Source organism: Chinchilla lanigera, unplaced genomic scaffold (genome assembly GCF_000276665.1).
Source record: "Chinchilla lanigera isolate Chin_1 unplaced genomic scaffold, ChiLan1.0 scaffold00008, whole genome shotgun sequence".
NCBI lineage: Eukaryota > Metazoa > Chordata > Mammalia > Rodentia > Chinchillidae > Chinchilla > Chinchilla lanigera.
Genome location: NW_004955409.1, coordinates 2,196,337 through 2,217,910, shown reverse-complemented (window position 1 = coordinate 2,217,910; position 21,574 = coordinate 2,196,337). Strand labels below are relative to the sequence as shown.

General features: G+C 56.0%; 1 protein-coding gene across 1 annotated transcript in view; it reads right to left on the bottom strand.

Annotated features, from left to right (window-relative positions):
- Window positions 1-3,274: 3,274 nt before the first annotated feature.
- The window catches only part of Onecut1 (one cut homeobox 1), a 33,273-nt gene continuing 14,973 nt past the window's right edge, over window positions 3,275-21,574 (bottom strand). The window contains exon 2 of the mRNA XM_005376627.2: window positions 3,275-10,312. Within this exon, the coding sequence (XP_005376684.1) occupies window positions 10,023-10,312 (290 nt within the window). The 3' untranslated portion in view covers window positions 3,275-10,022. The remainder of the gene's footprint in view (window positions 10,313-21,574) is intronic.

Genomic DNA, 21,574 nt, shown 5'->3' with positions numbered 1-21,574 from the left:
CTTAGAAACGCCGGCTCCCCTTGCGGAGTGCCCCCCGCCGGACCAAGCCATGCAGAGTCTGAGGTGGAGCCGTGGCACAGACAGAAAAGCGCTGTGCTGCCGAGGGCAGAGCCCGCGGGGCCTGTCTGCGTCACACACCCAGCGCCAGGGCAGCGACAGGAGACGTCCAGGGCCACACGGGGGCAGTGAGCAGCTCTGTAGGAGTAGGCAGGCCAGCTTGGTGGGCACAGAAAGGACCACCTGGGGCCAGGATCCAGGCTGTGGAGGAGCTCAGGGAGGGCGAGGCAGCCGGGTCGTGCAGGCCTTGGGGACCCGTGCCCTGGATTGCCCAGGACGTGGCTCTGATGATAAGCCTCAAGCGCCCTGCTCACCGCCACGACTGCAACATGCACACAAATGGTGTGGATGTCGGGGCCAGGGGTGCAGCTCCCGCAGAGCCTGTCCCTGACACCGGGCCTCCACCAGCCTGGGACAGACAAAGGCACAGCTGTGCAGGAGGGGAGACCGCACTGCCTCGAAACTCTCCCCTCCATGGCCCCAGGTCACCAGGCTTTCTTGGCACACATGTGAGTGCCCATGCCAGCACCTGCACCAGGGCTGTGCTGCTGGGGCCCCGCAGCCGTGCGGGAGCCTGGGAACCGCTGCGGCTCTGGCCTCGCTGTGCTCCGCCTGGGCCCCAGCCAGCAGTCGGGCCGTGCTTCGGAGCTTCAGCAGCTGGGATTTCATCAGAGGCAGGTGGGCTCAGGGTCTGTGTGGGGCCAACACCTGCACTTCTAATAAACCCAGCCGCGCTGGCACTGCCATCACCATGGTCACAGGAGACGTGAGGAGCAAGGGGGCCGGTGGCTCAGTGCCCCCCTGTGTGCGGATCCCCGAGTGGAGCGGTGAGTAGAACTGGCCGTGCGTGAAGTCTCCTCCGGCAGGGTGACGTGTAGATCGTGTGTCTGCAGGCATCTTGTGACCCAGTGCAGCTGCTCTGCCCTCTCTACAAGAGAGGAAGCTGATGCTGCCGACAGGTGGCCCCAGGCCAGAGCCACGGCCCTGCTGTGTCCCCTACCTAGCTCGCGGTCCCCCGCCCAGCAACCCCAGGAGCCCCGCCCACGCCCCTCCTCCCCGTGTCCTTGCTGTGACTCAGACCCAGAGCTTTGTGCCCAGGTCACGGTCTCTGAATAACACCTATGTGGTGTGCGGAGCTCGCCTCCCTCCCACCAGGGCCAGGCGAGGCGTGGGGACGGATCCCAAGCAAGACCAGGGCCTTGGCGTTGGCAGCAGAAAGAACAAATGAAGGTAATGCCCGGAGGGGGATTTGTGGATGTCTGTTTCTGTTATTCTTTAAACCTTAGGTTTCCATTTTCTGCCAACTCATTACCCAGAGCTTGAGGTTTTGGTCATCAGTGTTCTTATGTTTTGTTCTTGGGGGTCCGGGACCGAACTCCTGCCCTATGCAGGCTGGGTGTGCACCCAGGTCCTGAGCTCCACCCTGGCCCCAGCTGCCGGACAACCAAGACTGTTTCTTCAGCCTGTTGTGAAAAGATGCCCTGACCCACAGCTAGACATTTTGTGTTTTGAAGAGAGGACTTTCTAGACCCCAAAGCAGAATCTTTAAAGATGGAGCCAAAGGCAAGAGTACTGCTTCTCGTTTCCTAAGGAACTGGCTACCCTCACCGTAACCCCCTACCCTAACCCTCACCTCCTAGCCCTAATCTAACCCTGGGGTTCTGACCAGGAAAACCAACTAAGCTTCGGGTGGGGGCTGGGCCAGGGTGGCATCTGCAGCCCTGAGGATGCGCCACACTCTTCAGGGCTGCTGTTCCTGGAGGTGAGGACCTGGCCAGGAGAGCAGGACGAGGAGAGCCGGACAGCGCCAGGGACGCATTCCCCGTGGCTCCGGGCCGACGCCCCCTTCCGTGATGTACAGAGGCGGAAGCAGCCACCTTCCTCTGGCTTCCCCCACGGCGGCTTCAGTTCTGCCCCTTCCTGGGTCAGGGCTTTCCAGCCTCCTGTGAGCAGCTGTGCTTTGGGGACAGTGACACGGTGCCTCCAGCGAACTCTCGTTCGGTGCAAAGCTCAAGGTGGACTCGGCCTTCACAAACTGCTGCGGCCCAGACACCTGCGGCCCGGTCCTGCTCGCCTGTCCCTGGGACTGCCCTGTGCTGCTGGGCGGGATCTCCACGCACCTGTTACTCAGCCACCCTCACTTCCGTTGTCAGGAGTCGCGTCAAGAAAGCGCTTCAGTTTTTATGTACGTGTCTGAAGATGAGAAACCTCTCGTAGGTGTTTTTGTTCCCTGCCATGCATGAGATATAAAGGAGGAGAAAACCCCAACACTGCATTGAATGGATGAGCTGAAGTTTATCAAGGATCCATAGGCCAGACACTGTGCTACACTTGCTAACTTTTAATTTCTAACCCTCCCAACCTTGTCAAGTAGATGTGCCTATTTTACAGATGGGGAGACTGGGGCCTGGGGAATTTAAGTCATTTGCCCAAGCCATAAAGTAGTACTCAGCACAGCAGGAAACCTAAGTCTAGTTCCGTTTCCTGAGCCAGGGCTCTTGTCGGGAGGGGCGGTGCTATGGTGCCCAGGCTGGCCTCCAATGCCGGGCTCAGGTGGCCTCTTCCCTCAGCCCCCAAATAGCCAGGACACAGATGTGCACCACCACCCTGGCCCAGGCTTTCCGACCATCCCTGTTAAATAAGAGGGCTCTCTGCCTCAGCCCACCCTGGGCTCCTGAGGCACACCAGCACACACATGTGTGCGTCACAAGTTAGGGGCCACCTTCTCTCGTACTAATTTTTATTTCTTTTGAGAGCCTGCTGGCTGTTACAAATGGCTAACCCCTACAAACCCAGCACCCTGCTTCTGTTTGTTTATTTATTGATTTAATTGTTTATTTATCTGGGGACAGCGTCTCTCTGTGAAGTTTAGGCTGGCCTTCAACTCACCATGCTACCTAGGCTGGTCTCAAACTCGAGCTCATGGTGATCCTCCTGCCTCAGCCTCCTGAGTGCTGGGCTTACAGGCATGCGCCACAGGCACGGCTGGCTCTGTTTAAAGACACCCTCTCCCTCCACGAGAGAGCACCTCCGAGTTCCTCTTTCACGGATCTTCCTGCGAGCACGGCACTGGCTTGGGTCCGCTCAGCCTCACCCTTCAGAGAAAGCCCAGGCCCTGCACACCCAGGACCACAGGTGGAATAAACACAAAAGGCGGCGAGAATCGTCTAAATTTAAAGTGCTGGAAAATCCAACATTTTATTGACTACATTTCGGTGACTACATAAATGCTGAAACATTTTAACACTGAAAAGCATGATGGGTCATCACTTGCTTTTTTTTCTTTTTTTTCTTTTTTGCTTAGCAAACACAGCAGATGCTATTGCACGGCGTAAAGCGAGGACAGTAGCGAAGCTTAAAAAAAAGAACAAAACCAAAGGAAAGAAACCTCAATGCGGTACAGGAGCTATGGGAACAAAGCTGGAGGGCGCCCAGCACCGCACGCCCCGCTGCTGCACCCCAACGTACAGAAGCATCAGACAGGACAAAGTATCCGCGAACAACCGTAACGGGTACAATAATCATTTCGTCTGAAACGCAGATTCGACGTAGGAACTACCACTGCTTCCTAATTGACAAAGAAAACGACAGCAACGTTTGTCTTTTATCAAAAGTCTTCTAAGCCCCTCCTGGGTAGGTTTTTAATTCATTATTTATTATGTTTTTCATTGCTAAGGAAGAACTCCCTTTGCTCGTGAAAGATTTTTCTATCCTACTATCTTTTTATTTTGTTATTATTATTATTATTTTTTTACCTGATGATTGTCTTAGGCACCCTCCTTACATCATAAACCATCAAGCTAACTTGAACAGGGAAAGCGAGTCACACTCAAACAATAGCTCAGGTCAGAGGTGTGCTGGAAATGGGCTCGGGGAGAAGGGGCGGGGCTGGGGTGGCGGGCTGACTCGGGCTGGACACTGAATACAGGGACATAGGAAGACAACTACCAAAGCAAGCGGAAGACGGTGTTTTAAAGTTTATTTTTTAAAAATATACTCGTCACTTGGTTCAGGTGGCAAATCTAAAATGAGTCTACAGCGATGATGCCACAAATGCAGAACACAGCACGAAGAGATCCAGACAAACGTGGGAACAGAAGCGGTGACCTGGTGGGTGCCACTGCTCCGTGCGGGACCCCCACGCCCGCTGCTGGGGGGGGCCACCCTGCACTGCACACGTCGGAGACACGAGGCCTTCACCAGTGTCGCCAGCACAGCACACAGCGGAAAGTTCTAAGGAGATGCGGCTTCTGAGCAGCGGCCTACGCCCACCCCAAGCACACCTGCAGAAGGGAGGGAGAACCGGGCAGGGAGTGGGGCGCTATTTACACTCTGTGGGCGGCAGGCGGCTCGAGCAACTGATTTCAGCCGAGGAAACTGAGCAGCAGGCCGGCTCTCCCTCCTGAGGAACTGCGTGCGAAGGCAGACCAGGGCTTGCCTGCCTCGCCGGGCTGCCAGGGTTCTCTCCAGCGGGCAGGGCAGGGAGAGGGACGTACGGAGCACAGCTCCGCCGCCGCCGCCCCTGAGGTCGTGGGGGCCTGGGGCAGCAGGGAGGGGCAGCAGCGGGCAGCAACAGGCCCGCGAGACTTTGAAGCACTGAAGTCAGAACTGCCCGCTGAGGCCAAGCAGCCGTGCTTGGCTGCTTCTGGCAGGAGCCCCGAGTCGCGAGCGGCCCCAGCTTCCTCCCAAGGCCCCCAACCAGTTGTTCTCCACTTTACCCAGGAAGGGCTGGGTCCCCAGGCCCCGCCCGGAAGCAGTCAGAAACTTGGGGAAACGTAAGCAGATTTCCGAATTCAAGTTAGCTTGTCTCTACTTTTCATACCCGTGAGAATGGCTAAAAGAAAACAAGAAAGAACCAAAGTATCTATCTCCCAAATGCCGGGGATTTGAACCGAGAAACATGTCCTCAGTTCTCTGGAATTTCGGGTCTTGCCTCTGAAATCATTTTCTTCCTAAAAATTAGTAACCTAGAGGAAAACATGGATAATGCCTCTCTCTGAGTGACAGAAAAATGAGCTGGGTCTGCTCACGCGGCGCTGGCAGGAAGCCCAGGTGCCTGCTGAGAGAGCCGAAGCCACACCCTGCAGGAGACCCCTGCCCGCAGCTTGTCTCAGCACTGAGAACCAAAGATTGCAACGTAAATCTCGGCCGTTTTGCCTCTACTATATACATTTTTAAAACTACGCAGTCATAAATTAAAGCAGTGATTAAATAAGCTCATATAAAATGTAATTAAATTAAAAAAATCACAGCACATCATAGAGAAAAATAGGAACCAGTTTCACAAAAAGGTTATATATATTTATATATATATATTTATATATATATTTTTACCCTGTGGAAACAAATTTTCTACAAAACACAAAACCTTTGTAAGTAACTGTCCGAACGAAATTCTTATTCCATCTTTGCATTTTTACACAACCCTAAACCCATCTGGGGGACATTTCCAGAAATTAAGTCTTCCTTGAGCAGTTCTCCCGAGAAAATAAACCCCAAACCAAGGGAGGAGGGGAGGGAACATCTCGAACATACAAACTACAAAATAAATAAGAATTATAAAGTTTTTCTTAAAAGTAACCTTAACAGTTATCAAACTAGTAAGTTCTGCCTTATCACATAGACTCTCTATACAACGTAACCCTAGACTTTATTACTATGAGGTATTTGGAGGAATTGGTAAAGGTGACACACGGCTCGCCTGGTGAGGGACCAGGGACGGAGGACCGGGCGGGGACAGGAGGAGGAGCTCTGAGTTATCAGCAAAGCTCTGGGTGGGGAAGTCATCCTTTGGTATCAAAGCAAGTTTCATTGCATGGTTGCATGGAAAAAGCACCACGGTGAATAATTATTCCTTTTTTTTTCATTAGTGGCCTTTCTAAGAGGCTGAGGTATTCAAAGAGTATAAGGAGAGAGAGGTTAACAGCGGTTTAACACTTTGGTTCAAGCAAGGCACTCATCCTAGGAGTTACAAAGTTTGCGACGTATTTGCTAGAGATTTATAAGAAGAACTAGCAGTCGTAAGAGTAGTGTTTCCTAACGGTGTTGTTGTTATTGTATCATTATTCAGAATGAAGTCGAGTTGTACACTGAGTGAGAGGGGGCGGGAGGTACGGATGGGGCAGGACAGGACGGGACAGGGTGGAGGTCCCTCTGCAGACGAGGCCGTGCACGAAAATATCTTTGGTATTCTTTGGTATCATCAATGTGATTAAAATCACCAATGGAAATCGAGTGAGGTAGCGTCTTTGGTTCACACTATAAATAGTAGATCTTTACATTTTTTTTTTTTAACACATGGAAGTAGCTATTTCTTACCTTCTGCTTCTTTGTCCTTTGACTATTTAGGAAATAGTTACCAGATGTAGGTAAAGCTAACCACACCACAGTAATATCCAGAAGGCCCAATGCGTCTCAGAACAGCCTCTGGCATTTGAATGCACCCTAAACAACTAGATAGAAAAGGGAGAAGTGCTTTCTCTTTGTTTGCTAAATGCATAGATTTCATCCTTTATGTACAAAGAAGGGGGGAACAGGTTTTAGGGAAAATGCCCCTAGAGCACATGGGAAAATGTCCTAAGACTCTTTGGTATAGCGGTTTGCATTTAACCTGCAAAGACCTGTCTTCGGGGGGTGGCGCAGGAGTGGAGGGAGTCCGAACATAGCACAGCTTTCTGTGGTCCTGGAAAAACACCAGGCTTTTCTGGGGGTGCCATGAGCGGGCGACACCTCAGCCAGGACTTCCACACGTCCACACACATTTTCTTTCGTCTATGGGGTCTATGCCAGGGACCGAGATTCCCAGTTCCTGATACCCAGATCTCCACCTGATCTCCTCCTGAAGTCCAGACTTTTAGGGTGTCCGGACATCACCCCTCCTGGCCCTCTTTCAGGTAAGCTTCCTGTCAGGAGAAGACCTGAATGGGTTATGGCAAAAACACACTAACTTCCATTCTACCAAAAAGAGAGATTCGAAGTGCTGTTTTGTAATTAACAGCCGTGTAACTGAACGAGTGAAGTTCCTTTCTACGATGAATTCTGCTCCTTGATTGAATGAGTGAACAGATAAACCCATGATCTGGCTGCTGTATGTGGGAGATTAAAGAACAGGAGCTGAAATAAACGGTACACGGAGCCGCTTCTGGGGACGGAAGCCAGTTCAGAAGCAGTGGTGTATTGCTTGTGTGGGGCTGAATCTGCCCACTATGATTTCAACAAAGCAAAGCTTGGGAGTCTGTGTAGTCAAGTAAAAAGACGGGTCCAGGCTCTGAGTTGTGCCTCTGTCTGTGAGAAAATATATTTCTAGGCCCTGAAATTGTGTAAAGGGTGCAAATTCAATGCCGGTATGAAAATCATCTTTGGTGTTAGCAAGCAGGGTAACTGGTTTTTTAAAAAAAAATTATGGTAGGGTATTTAAAATGTAGTACTACTCCTTTAGACTGTACCTACCCAGCACCAAAATCATTGGCTGAAAATAATGTGATTGAATTAATTCGGGGAGAATCTAATAAAAACAAATGGAGGGCGTTTGAAATCAGTTTTTGTTTTTCCTGGGGTGGTGAAATCAGGTACATTGTGTGTGTAGACACAGTTTGAATTTCCCTGGATGTGATATTCTCATATTTTAAATAAATAAGGCTTTCCTCTCTCCGAAGTTATAAATACATTATGCAGCTATACTCCCAGCTCTCTCCATTCCGAGAAAACAAGTCACGTTTTCCTTTCTGTTACGTCATTGATAAGATTCTATTTTTAGGAAATCTTGAAAGGAGGTCTTTGGAACAGCCTATTAATAGCTGAACTAGAATTGTGCCATATTTAGAAGGGGAAAATTTTAGCTGGAGACTTGGATGAAATAAAAAAAATATGAAGACCAACTCCTACATGTCAGGGCAAGCAAGGAGAAGCAGGTGTTGCTTCCTCCAGAAGCAAGGACAGGGCCGGCTTGTCGGATTCCTGACACCTCTCCGGCCCCGCCCGCGTGCACCTAGGTGGATGTGGAGATCTGACCTTCAGGAGCTAGGCTTTGTGTCGAAGTGATTTCGTGTTTTTGCTTTGGCATTTTACTGAATCTCAGTAAGCACCTTACTGAGTTAGAACTTTTAGTTTTCTAGTTCCAGTTAGGTCTGATCACTGTCTGAGAGTGTCGCATGTGTGATTCAGCTGATTGCGGAGAGCCTGTGGGAATCGAGTGACTCACTGGGTACCACTAGGGCCAGATTTTTTCTTTTGCCTTGATGTATAGACCACTCCCCCACGTGAGTGATATGAAGAAACAGAAATTTAAAACTTCATATTTGGGAGCTCAGGTCTAGCTTTTTATCTGTCTCTGTTAGAGTGGAATCTGTGTTATAAAATTTCCAGCTTTGTCGAGCAGCAAGAAAGAATGCAGTAGGCTTCAGAGGCTGTGCTGAGTGGAGTAAACTGCTTCATTGTTGATGGAACCAAAGGGCTTATGTGCCCCAAAATCTGGCTTTTTCCATGCAGTTCCACCGGCTGACCAGTTCTTGTTAGCACCTGCTGTTTTACAGATGTTCTAGTCAGTGCCTGGGATTGGCAATAAATCTGTTTCATTACTTTTTAGGATGGTTACAAAATACTGGACAACTAATTTAATTTAATTTAATTTGAGATTGGGTCTCTTCTCTAGGTTGCACGGGAAGATCTTGAACTCTTGGGCCCAAATGGTCTTCCTGCCTCAGCCTCCTGAATAGGTTGGACTACAGGCACATGCTACTGTGCCTGACTCAGACAATTAATTTTAACAGTAATATTGATCTGGTCACTCCATGTTTGCAAAATATTTTTAAAAGGCATCTGGTGCCAAGTACATAAAACAAATTTGAGTGAAACTAATGTAAATTCTTATTGGTTGGTCTTTTGCTATAAAGCATCATTCTGAACAAATTCTCTAATTCAGTTACCTGCCTTGTTAGACAGATCTCTTGCGTATGAGTGGGTTCCTGCTTTGGAAGTACCCCGGGTTTTCTTGGTCGTGAAAAGAGGACTGCAACATGCTAAGCAGGTGACATGTGTAAGCGGCCAGCTGCATCAGGCTCTCTGCCATGGAGGTCTCCGGTTCACTGAAGCTACATTCTTTCTTGCCAGTTCTGAAAACTCCTATTTCAAATGCCTCAAGAATCATAAATTATAATCGTGAATCTACGTGGTATGTGTGTTAAGCTAGATCAGTTCATACGTATAACTTTACATAGTATCTTGTGTAAAAATAGCTTTGGTTATTAAAATCGTTGCAATAAAATACCTGCACTATAATATTAAGTGTGTTCTTTGGTACCTAGGTGATTTTTTTTTTTTATGGATGGACTCTTGTTTCATTTCTTAAAAAATATCTGAACACTCCTTAACAAACAAAGAGAATGCACTGGTTTGGGTGCTGTTCAAGTGTTGGGTGGGTCTGAATCCGGGGCCGGGCGGTGGTCCGGCAGGTTCCGCGCACTGCTGCCCAGCGGGTGATGTCACTCCCGGTCCACCGGCCCCTTCCTGACCACCGGCCCTGCCTGAGTCCCCATCACAGCGGCGTGCGTGCGTGCAAGAGTGTGGACACGCGTGCACACCTGCACACAGTACCGCGACACCAGACACCTTTGCGGCGTGGGGGACCAGACGAGAAGGTCCGGTCCTAACGAGGTCCACCGGGCGGCCCGGAACCCAGATGCTCCGGGCCGCTCTGTGGCCGTGTGCGTGCGGCGACAGCCGGGGCTGCGGGTGCGAGGGGCTCGGCGACCCTGCCCGCCTTCTCGTGCCACACTGTCGCCCGCCGAAGTGTGTGTCTCCGAGCAGAGTCAGGTGAGCTACGTCTTTGGTTTCTTTGGACTATAAATATCGCTTTTCTTCTTCAAATATTTCTGAGTATAAACCTGCTATCTGGAGGTCCTGGTCCTTAAAAATCTTCTCTCTTAAATTTAAAGCTTTTCCACCGAGGTTCGAGTCCCTGGCTCCCGTCAAGCTTTGGTGCAGGCGCTGGAGGAGGAGGAGCCCCCGGAGGCGGCGCTGGCCTCGTCCTGCCATTTGTCCAGACTCCGCCGCCGCGCATTCATGAAGAAGTTGCTCACGGTGCTGAGCTCCAGCCCCAGCTGCTGGGAGATGGTGATCTGCAGCTCCTTGGACGGACGCTTGTTCTCCTTGAATATCGCGTGCAGAGTTCGGCGCTGGACGTCGGTGAAGACCAGCCTGGGCTTTTTCGGCGTGTTGCCTCGATCCTTCCCGTGCTCCTGCTCTTTCCTCTTGCACGCTGCAAAGGAACACGGGACGGCATTAGAACAAGTCCCCGGGGCTGCGAGTGCAAGGCCAGACCGGCCGCGCCAGCACCCTTCCCCAGCCTTGCAGGTTCCCCGTCTGCTGGCCGGGGGCCGGGTGGAGAGCGGACACCGGCGGCTTTCTCTGGGAGGCTGGTGCCCCTCAGGGCTCTCCTCCATGGGCCCTGGACCAACTGAGCTGACCACCTGGAACTTTATTTCCCCATCTGCAGAACGGAAATAATATGTGCTGGGCGCGGCCGCACTGCGTGAGGCTGAGGAGAGGGTTGTGAGTTTGGGGACAGCCTGGGCAGCCCAAACAAAGCAGGAAACCAAGCAAAACCTAAGCATACTTACCCTGTGGGACTGTGGCACACGCAGCATGTGTCACAGTGCACGCTAACTGAGGTACTTTACAGATGCAAGGTGTGAGGTACCACGGAAAACTACGGCAAATGTTTAAATAGTCTAATTACGGTAAAGGACACCTTGCTGCGAACCCGCCTCACAATCTCCCCGAGCACACTCACCCGTCATTCTTGCCTCTTTCTGAAGCAGTTCCTCAAGTCCTCTCTCATCTTTTAGCTGCGCCGCCGTGGCTGCCCTGATGTCCTGAATGGATTTAGATGTTTCCCTTTCAGGGTCATCTTGACTGTGGGGAAAGGTGAGGCGTGGCATGGGGCAGGGTCTGGTGACTAGGCTGGGTGAGGGTTGAGTTTTTGTGAGCTTGAGTTTTTACGGGCTGCCTTTCTTTGGACGGTGCTCGGCAACTGCAGTTACTGTAAATTTGGTCACTTTGTGAAGACTCTGGAAGAGGACTCCAGAACTGCCCGGAGGGTGGCCGGAGCCAGGGGCCAGCTGTGTTTGGAGCAGGGGAGCACTGTGGGGAGGTGAGCCGGCTGTGCCCCTCACTGCAGTAAGGCTTTCACAGGCAAACGCCCCTCTGACCACGCCTCACGTATCAGCAGGAGCTGACTGTGGCCCTCAGAGGGTTTGCAGTCTGCTGCTGCGGCCAGAATGCCCAGTCCAGCTGACGGCGTAAACGCCTGACAACAACTGCTCTGTTTCCCCAGTTTTACTGCGTTCCGGAAGGCCTGCCCCCACGAGCCCGTGTCTGTGGCCCTCCCCAGCCGGCCCGCAGTCCTCCCTGGGAGGTCCCCCATGTCCCCTCCTGGCCCCCGGCTGTCCCAGGGCGCCTGTCCTGAACCCTGCACACGCCCTGGCGGTGGCTCGGCCTCTCCACTCCTCTCCAGGCTGCCCCCGTCAGCCCTGCCCACCTCAGGGCACCCGGGGCCGCACTGTCAGCCGCATCCCCACGCCCAGGTGGTGTTAGAACAGCTGCGCCCCGACTCCCACGGCGCGGGGCGCCGCTCTTGGCCTAACACAGCCACAGGGGACAGCCGCGCCATCTCCCACCCCACAGCGAGAGTGGTGCCACCGGCTAGAACAGTCCCGGGGCCCCCACGCCTCACCTGCTGCCTGGGTTCCACACCCCAGGGTCCACTTGAGCACACTGGCTCAGCCCTGGACACGCTCAGAGCAGCAGCGGAAGCTGAAGACGCCTCCAGTCTTTGGAGTCCAGGCAGAGGGTCTCCAGGATGCTTCTGCAACCAGTGCACGCTCCTGAGCAAAAGACGTGTCAGAGGCTGGCGCTCAGTGGCAGCAGCCTGGTGGCAGCAGGTGCTCAGCATGCGGGGCTGGGTCAGGTCCCCAAGTAAGCTGGGCAGTGCCCGTGCCCGCGCTTCCTGGTCACTCACTCACACCGTCGGGCCAGGTGTGGCAGCAGGGTGCCAGCTCTCCAGGGGCTGTGAGGGGACAGAGGTGCTGCAGGTTTGCTGGACAGGAAGTGGGTCTCGCGCGCAAAGGGGCCACAGGTATGCAGGACAGGGACTGCAGGCCGGCTGGGGCCGGCGGCCCAGACGCGGCAAGGAGGCTGGCGGAGGGAAGTGGGTGACGGGCGGCTCGGGGCAAGGCCGAAGTGTGGTCCAACGTGGGCTCAGTGAGTCCCTCCGGCGGTGGTGGCGGGCAGAGCTGGAGGTGACGGGCACTGGGGCGCTCAGGCCCACAGCTGCTGGGAAAGCGGTGGCTGGCTGCTCCCACCGAGATCCACTGTGGAAACCCCTTGGCCAAAGGCTGTGCCACCCAGCGAGGGGGAGGGGCTGCGCACACCAGGAGACAAGAGGCCAGGGAGATGTGGGGATGCAGGGGGCTGGTGACCCCCGGCCGGCACCGGGGAGGGGACACTCTGAAGAGTCACCCGGGCCACAGCACCTGTGTGCGGCTGAGGTCACCCTTCCAAATCCACAGCAGCTCCACGGACGTCTCCCCTGTCGCCTACAGCCAACACCAAGGCCCTGATCTGCCAGTCTCAGAAAACCTGACGTAACAGCGAAGCCAGCCAGGAAACACGATCATGGGCCCCCAGGAAGGCGGAGAAACACTTTCAGGAGATAAAACTGGAGCCCTCAGGGACACGGGGCTGGGAGAGCAGAGTTCAGCGTTGGCTTTGGGCTAGACAGGCGCACTGGCCGTTTCCGAGGGCAGCGGTGACTTCTGCGTCGGATGAAGTTCAGGTGTCCGCCTGCTAGATCTGTCCACCACGCCAGGGCAGTGCTGAAGGAAGGCCGGGAGAGGCTGTCTCACCTGCTCCGGATGGCTTTGTGCTGGTCCTCAGGGGACCCACGGGCTGCAGCTGCCCAGGCGGCATTTTCCAAATGGCATCAAGGGGTAAGGGCCCCTCAGAGGCCCTCTGGAAAGACGGTGGGTGCAGGACATCTAGGGAAGCCGATGACAAGTGGCCTCCTCTCGACTTCAGGAGCGCGGGCAGGTCCTCTGCTTCCCCCCTTCACTCAGCCCTGCGCCCGTCTCGGGTGGCTGTCTGTCTGTGACGTCTCTCGGGTGCTTCGGTCGGGAAGCTGCTGCCCAGGCCTCCAGCGCTGAGCACGCCACGGTGCCGCGACCTGGTTGGGGCCTGGCTGCGTCCTGTGGCGGGGCTGAGGGGGGACCTTGGATCCCACGTGGCTGTTGGGAGTGGCGACCGAGCAAGCAGATGTGGCCACATCTGGAGAGAACCCCGTGGATGGTTCGGCTGCCAAGTAAGAGCAGAGAATGGGGTGAGGAGACCGACGACAGCCATCCGCAGTCCCGGCGACCGGAGGGGCAGAGGAGAGGCGAACCGCAGGAAAGGGCTGTGCTTCCAGCAGCTTCCGCAGGACCGTCGCTGTGGGGCCTCCGGGAGAGCCTGGATGAGGGTCGGCCACGCTGAGGGAGAACTGCCGAGGAGGGGGCTGGGGTCCACACAGCATGCAGGGAGAGAGGAGAGGCGACCGAGGGCAAGCGCCACTGCTGGGGACGCCAGGCAGGGGCTGTGTGCGCAGTGCTTCCTGTGAGGCCCGTCCGGCGTGCCAGGCCTGAGGATGGGTGCTGCGGAGGTGGGCAAGACTGAGGAGCAGGGAGTCCGTGGGGGGCTCCTCTGTGACAAGTGGCCAGCGCGACACGGAGGGCGCGGGTGCCCACGGCGCAGAGGGCAGAGGCAGCTTAAAGGGCGGTGCAGCCGCGGCTGTGCGTGACAGGGACGGAGGGAAGAAATGGGGCTGCGGCAGAGCGCAGAGGCCTCCGCGGCAGGCCTGGCTGGCGGTGTCCTTCACCCACCGTGGCCGCGGCGGAGCCGAGCGTGGTTCAAGAAACGAATCCAGAGAGTGTGGCGGTGCACGCCCGTAACCCAGCACCGAGGGAGGCTGAGCCAGGAGGATCCGAAGTTTGAGCCCCGCGCCAGCCTGGGCAGTTTAGTGACTTAGTGTGACCTTGTCTCAAAATAAAAAATTGTAAAAGTTGGGGATGCAGCTCAGAGTCAAGGCCCTGGGTTCAATCTCCCGTACTGCAAAGAAAGAGAGGAAAAACAAAACAAAACAAAACAATGAAAGGAAGGAGGGATGGAGGGAGGGAGATCTGCAGGACTCTGAAAGGACTCTGTGAGCGGTGAGTTGCGAGATCAAGGCAGCTTGGGAATACTGTGTTAAGTGACACGTTTCTCTAACGCAGGACTTCTTCAGAGCCGTTAGTACGGGAAAGTCAACCGCCTTCTCTAGCTTACGGGACCCCCAGCTTCTTCGGTCACAGAACTGTCGACTCGGGGATTTCTCTCCTGTTAGAGCTGCATTTCCGGGTGTAACTGGAGACCTGCACTGGGCAGTGAGCTGCTCCCGACTGCAGCAAGATCAGAGCAGGGGAGCGACAGCAGGGAGCGAGGTGCTGCTGTGATCGGAGGTGCCATTATCTTTCTACTAAAACACTTTTTTTCATCATATTCTCGGAAAGGCTGGTCCAGGACAGATGGAAATCGGAAACCAACTGTATGGCTGTGTGAGGAGGTCCCCAAGGGCCTCCTGTGCTCACAGGCCGGGTTTCTGGATGGTCATGGGGCTATGGGGGCTCATAGCTTGTGGGGGCCTGTCAGAAGAGGGGATTGCTGGGGGCATGGCCCGGGGGTGCACCTCTCTTTCCCCGGCTCCCCCTTCACCTCACCCCGCTTCCTGTCTTCCACGCTGTGAGCAGCTCTCCTCCGCCAGGCCCCGTGCACGGCCATCCTGCCTCGGGCTGGCCAAAATAAACCTCCTGTAAGCTGTGGCTGCCGAGTGTTTTGTTGAGTGATGAAGACAGTGACCACGGCAGGTTTTGGTGCCAGAGCGGGGGTCGCTGCTGCCATGCTGCCCTGCGACCCGTGGCCCGAGAGCCTCTGGGACTGGTTCCCTGGCGGCGTTTGGAAGGGTTTGGAGACACAGGCTGGAGAAGCTCTGGAATGCTGCAGGCGGAACTTGACCCGCAGCACTGCTGGGAGCTCTGGAGACCAGAAGTCGACGTCTGCAGGCTGGAGCGCGGCTCCAAGGTGTCGGCTGGAGAGAGGACTCCGCTGGCAGCTGGACTCCAGGCCGTGTGTACTGTGCTCCGGCAGAAGATCTGTGTCCATTTCACTCATGTCTGGGGACTTCAGGAGGTGAGATCAAGGGTGGAGGACTAAGTGTCCTGGGGAAGGAAGTCCATCATCCAAGCTGAGGAAAAGGGCTGTGACTAAGACACGAAACAGGCAGTGACGCGGACCTTGTGACAGGAGCAGGCCGTGTCCCAGGGCCCACTCGGGCTCGGAAGTTCCCGTGCACAGCTGCAGCCCCTGCTGTGGTCTCGAGTCTGCTACACAACTTCCACGTCACTCTCCCCTCTCTCGGAATCTACGGCCACGGCCAACTCTCCCGCCGTACCGTCTCCGTCCTCTCCAGGTTTGGGAAAAAGAGCAAGCAAGGTCTCTGCTTCTAGCCTGTCGTCCTGCACCTCACCTGGCAGCAGAGACAGACCGACGCTCCCCTGCCCTCTTATGAGCTTCCGCAATGAAACCGTCGCCCGCTCCGCCACCACCAGGTGAGCCTTGGTCCCCCCAGGGCTCACAGCCACCGAGCCACAGTTATTTTGAACTCGTTTAAACCAGGTTTCTACTTTTGCATGAAATTTTTAGACTACACTTGTGTCCAACTTTTGGCCCACAGGATGCGTGGGGCCCTGGGCAGCTGGTGAAGTGTCCCCCAAGACTGTCAGGTTTGGACACTGTGTGATTCTTAGTGGTAGTGTTTGTGGCTGTTGGGTGGTTAGAGGAGGGCCCAGGGCAGCCCTAACTCCGCCTTCTCACCTGACTCGTGGTCAAACCCAGACCACGCAGGTCACAGGTCACACGTGTGTGTCCCCGGCACGGTGCCTCGGCCTCCCTGTGTGTGTGCGCTGTGAAGACAGCTGCTATTACTAAGCAGACACAGAAGTGTAAGTTTTCTTGCTCAATCATTACACCTGGGCAACCGCGCCCACCGAACCAGATCAGGTCAGACAGCCACTAGTTTTTTTTTGGTAATGGGAACCGAACTCAGGACCTTGCACTTGCCAGGCAGGCGCTTGTGCTGCTGAGCTACATCCCTGGCCCAAGTCACTAGTTTGCAGTGTATGTTGTCCTTCTTTTTAACATTCTAATAAAGATAATATTAAGAAACAGAGGACATCTTGCCAGGTGCATACATGAACCCTGTTCTGTATTTTACATATCTTCCTCTTCACTCAGTGCGGCCCAGGCAGGGCACACAGCAGGCCCCTGCACAGCTGTGGCACTTTGTTTAGCCTTCCTGATGCTCTGGGTGTTTTTGTTCTGGGTCTGCAGATGAGGACCAAGCGCTGGCCTGCGGCCGATGAAAGTCCCTGGGGCCAGGTGTGCTCAAGTGTCCCCATCCTGGTGTCCCCACACCCAGGAGAAAGCGTCAGCTCTCAGAGATGGGGCTGTGCTTCCGGTCCTGTCGTTTATGAGTCAGGTGACTGGGTTACTCTGTTGGCCAAGCTAGGTCTGGCTCCTTCTGGTAAAAGGGATTCGACTGAGGCACGTCCAGTCCCTTCCATGTGCGTGCAGCCCCTCTTTGGGCCGGTGCCAGCGCCTGCAGTGCCGCCCCAGGAAGCAGCGGGCCGTGTGGACCTGCGGGGCTGCTGGCTTCTGTGCAGCAGAAGGTGAGGAGGTGAAGGGCACACTGCCTCTCCAGGGCCAGCCCCACGCCTCCCGGCCACACCCGGATGGGAAGGGGAGGCCAGCAGAAGGAGGGGAAGAGGGAGCACGAGCCCTGCTCGTGAGCAGATCACCGGGTCTGCTTGACCGGGAAGGGGCGCCGTAATGCAGTCTCTCCTGTGCCTCATTTGTCAAGGTCCTTTAGAAACTTCTGGCTGGTTTCGGGTCCCCGGGAGGGGCTAGCACGGCCGCAAGGGAGCCCAAGACCAGGGTGGAGCCTGGGAACAATGACTACCAAACTGTCACAGCCCGAGTGCCACCGGAAGGAAAGCGGGGACAGCCCCAGCCTCTAGGTCTACACAGAGCCCCCCAGGAGCGGCCGCAGGACTGTGTCCGGGGCCGCCAGGCTGGGCTGAGTCAAAGCGACTCAGGGCTGGGGGTCTACAAACCGGCCCTGCGCCCCGCCTCCACACAACTGCCCCAGCCGGAGAGCAGTCGGGGGTCATGCTGAGTTCAGGAGGCCCGAGCCCGTCCTGCCATCTAAAGGCCCAATCTCCAGCCCCGGAAAGCCAAGGGGGAGGCTGAAAACAGGCCCAGGCAGCCCTGGCCAGGTGAACTGTGGGGTTGGCTCCCCTCAGCCTGGGCGGGGCAGGGCCAGCTGCCTGGCAGGCATACGGCGGCCGCTCTCTGCCCCGAGCTCGGGGACAGGTGACCCCAGATGCCCACCAGGACGGCAGCAGACTTGGCCTCAGCGGCCCAGCCCACACATCTACTCAAGCTGGGGATACAGGGGCCTTCGAAGGCTCCACGAACAGCGGGAGAGACAGTCCTTCGAGCCAGGTCAGTGACCGCTAACCGTGTGGCTTCCTGCGGTGATGGAGGTAGACACTCCCAGGTTGACGGTGACAGTGGCCGCACCGCCTGAGACCACACCAAGGCCAGCACGCGGCACGGCACGCACACCATTTCCAAACTGCGGTTTCGGAGAGCAGCAGCTGGGCGCGCACGTGACCCTCTGCCCGCACCCTGCTGAGCCCGAGGAGGCCCGGCTGGCAACAGGGACGCGAGGCGGCCCCTGCTCGTGCCCCCTGAGCTCTGCGGACCTCCTTTTCAGCTGACGCTGCCTGTCAGAGTCAGCTCCAGGGGACGACGACGTGAACCCACACGCGTGCAGGTGAGCACACAGCCGTGTGCCACGAGTAAAGCCGCCGTGAGTTCTGGCTGATGTGAGGGGCAGCTGATGCGAGGGGCAGACACTCCAGGCTGCTGGGGAGTGGTGACACTGTGGATGGGGTGAGGCCCACACAGCTCTGCAGGACCCAGCGGGTTAAGCTGGTTTTGTTGCCTGTCTGGGACTTGTGGGCAGCCAGGGTAACGTGGGCACGGAACACGCCAGGCGTGGACTCCCCTGCGGGAACCGTCATGGGCTCCCCCTGCTGAAACAGCCCAGAAAGCCTCCTGCGATGCCGTGCGGCTCGGGGGGTATGAATGGGCGTCAGCCCCTTGGCTGGAGGTGGACGGCCGGAGAGGTCAGGTGACCTGCCTGTGGGCACACGGCGGTCCCCAGGATGGGGACCGGCAGGGCAGGGCAGGGCTGGTTGTCAGCCAGGGCCGTGTCTGTGTGGCTGGGAGGGTGCTGTCTGCCACCAGCAGGGCTGGATGGAGGGAAGAGGGGGAGTGTTTGGGCAGCGCTGGGGACAGCACCAGGGCCAGCCGTCCACGATGCGGGCACAGGGAGCAGAGTGACGCTAGTGTCCTGGGAGCAGGGCCCAGCTGGCCCGGTGTGGCCGAGGGAGCTGGGTGGGGGCTCTGGCGGAAGGCCAGAGAGGCTGTCCTTGACCTCTCCCCGCTTCCTGGCCTCGTCTGCTGCGTGAGCACTGCCCAGGACGGACCCCCAAATCCTCCCTCAGCCAGCAAATCACTGGGGCTGCAGGCTGCCCAGCAGAAGGAGGGTCTAAGACTGGAGCGGGTGCTCCCAAGGGGTCCTCGGCACAGATGGGGCCCGGGGAGTCACCACTTCGTGTGGGCCCCTCGGGTATCTTAGTTCCTTCCCCCACTAACATGTTCCTCGCTTTCTCCTTGTCTTCTGTGGCATGAGCTGCCCCGTGGAGTGACTGTCACACCCCAGGGACGCTGCTGGCCTTGGCCCCTGGCTGCTCACCTCCCCTCACGCACACGTGTCTGGGGCACTGGCTAGAGGCACACGCGTGGGGACTCCGGCCAGCCCAGGCCTTTACTCCAGCTGTGACTTCAGGGGAGCCGGGGGGCAGGGCGGGGCTGAGGGCAACCCTGTTCTCCACTGCAAGGTCAGCTCGAGCATTCTGATTTCTAAAATAAAGACGGCGAATATTGATTTCTAAATTCTTATACTTCTGCTAATGCCTCATCTGCGAGGGTTTGCATATATCAGAATCCCACACTGGACGAAGATCCCCAGTGGTTCGCACCCCATAATTGGAACTACGCACCACAGACGCCCCAGTTAGGACGATCACGCCACACTCCAGGCAGCACAGACAGCGCCCCCAATGAATTATGTGCTTACTACGCATTTTCACCTCACACAGGCCTATTGTGAATTGTAAAGTTTATTGATCCCATTTCTATAATTAATAGCTGCATATATTACTTCATAACATCCACAGCAACTGGAAGTTATGAAATAGAATTCCTTTAGAAATCATCTGCAATTTCGACTTTCCACTAAGTCACCCGACAGTTTCTGCAATTAATTTCAAATTAATGAAGTTTGCTCTTCTTTGCATTTCTGGAAAGTTGTCTGCGGAATGGAGCTGTGCGCGCTGTCCTGCTGGTGACCTGTGACCTCCCGTTAGCTTCTCCAGCGTCTCACACAGCGAGCCCAGGATGCTCTGCCCAGCCGTCCTGCCCAGCTGCTGCCCTCATGGCCTTGGCACGCCAGCCAGGGCGCCGCAGCTGTGGGCAGACACACCGTGGGTGTTCACACTTTCACTCCTCACGCGTGCGCCTCTGCACCCTGCCGCCTTCCTCTCTCCTCTTCAGGGCTCACCAGCGCCGAGTCCAGGCTCCTCCTGTCCGCTGAGCTTCTCCACCGTGGGCAGCCCCTTCCTGGGAGTGGTCAGTCACGGCCCACGCCCTCTCCGACTGTCCATCAGAATGGACTCTGGATTACTTCCTTTGCACACTTAGCATCCTTACTGGATAAATAGGTTGGATGTGGTTCCATAAAAAATACAGCTAGTCCCTCCAGCCACGCTGTGATATCAGATTCAGTGACAGGCCTGTCGTCATGTGAGTAGCCGACAGGGCGGGTGCTTTTCTGACGTGACACTGGGTACTCTCTGAAAGTGGCTGAGGAGGCTGGGCTGCCGTTCTGTTCTGTCCCCTGGACGGGCAGAGGGTGGCTGGGGGCCGGCAGGAAGCAGGCTGGGGAAAGCTTGAGGGGGGTGCAGGGGGACACGGAAAGGAACCCAGCCCTCTCTGCCACAGGGCACAGTGCCCAGGTGGGGACCAGGCACAGAGGGCAAGAGCGCTGTCCACACCTTCCCAGCTGCATCCGGCGGCCGCTGTGGCCAGTGTGACCTGGCTGGATACCGAGGAGGGGAGAGTTACGGGGAAGGACGGCCCCTACCGGCAGCCTGCGCCGTGGAGCAGTAACAACAGCTTAATGAGATCCTGCGAAGAGCTGGGGAGAAATCAAAATTCAGCGGGTGAAGGCCCTGGGGGAACAATGCTTGGCAAATAAACGGAATGTGCCTCTTCACTTCCTTCTCTCTGGCACTGAGCTTCTCTGCCAAGCCACTGGGCTCTCGCTCTGGGGACCTCTGGCTCCTGGCACTTAGGCCCCGGCGAGGGGCTCACCCTTCCTCCTGCCGGTGGGGCTGCTGGGCCAGCCGCAGCCCAGGCTCGGGAGCTCAGGGCGGGGTCTTGCTCCAGGGAAACACCAGGTGCTGACCTTTTGGCCCACAAGGCACCTCAGCCCGGCAGAGCCCCCAGGTGACCCTAACTGTGCCCCGCCCCCGACACGCCCTGGGGAGTGAACCAAGCCCCTCTCTAGCTGTTTTTTCATTCAGTCAGAGTCTTGCTACATTGCTAAATTGCCCAGGCAGGCTGGAATTTGCAATCCTCCTGCCTCTGCTTCCCAGGGTGTTGGGATTACAGGCCGGCCCCACTCACACTTAATCCTGGATGGTTCGTTAAGGTGAAGATGCTGACTTGGCAGTCAGGGGGGGCCTGGGAGGCCAGCTGCCAGCCAGGGCACACCGAGGACGGAGGGTCTGGACACCAGAGGCCCCCTCAGAGTATGGTCAGACATGGCAAGGTCACCTGGGAGCAGCTTACTTGACGTAGGCCTCCCTCCAGAACCCCAGCCTAGACCCCCTGCATTGGATTCTGAGCACGGCACTCACATTTAAAATAAGTTTCCCAAGTGCCTGAGACATCCAATAAAGCTGGAGCCCCTGGTTTACATTTTTCAGTATCTTAAACTTTCCAAGAATGAAAGAATCACCCTGTAACACTCAAAGAAATAGAGACGGAGGAAGTCAGGATTTGAGGAGGTTGGCCCAGGAAGAATGCCAGGGGTCTAGGAGCCTGGGTGCTGGACAGCATGGTTTGTGGGACCCTCTCCCCACAAAGAGCGCAGAGGTTCAGACGGTGAAGCCTAATCACCCACCACGTGGGCCCATCCACACACACAAATACTTGTTGCAGGTTTTTCTTTTTTGTTTTGTTTTTTTGAGGCAGGGTCTCA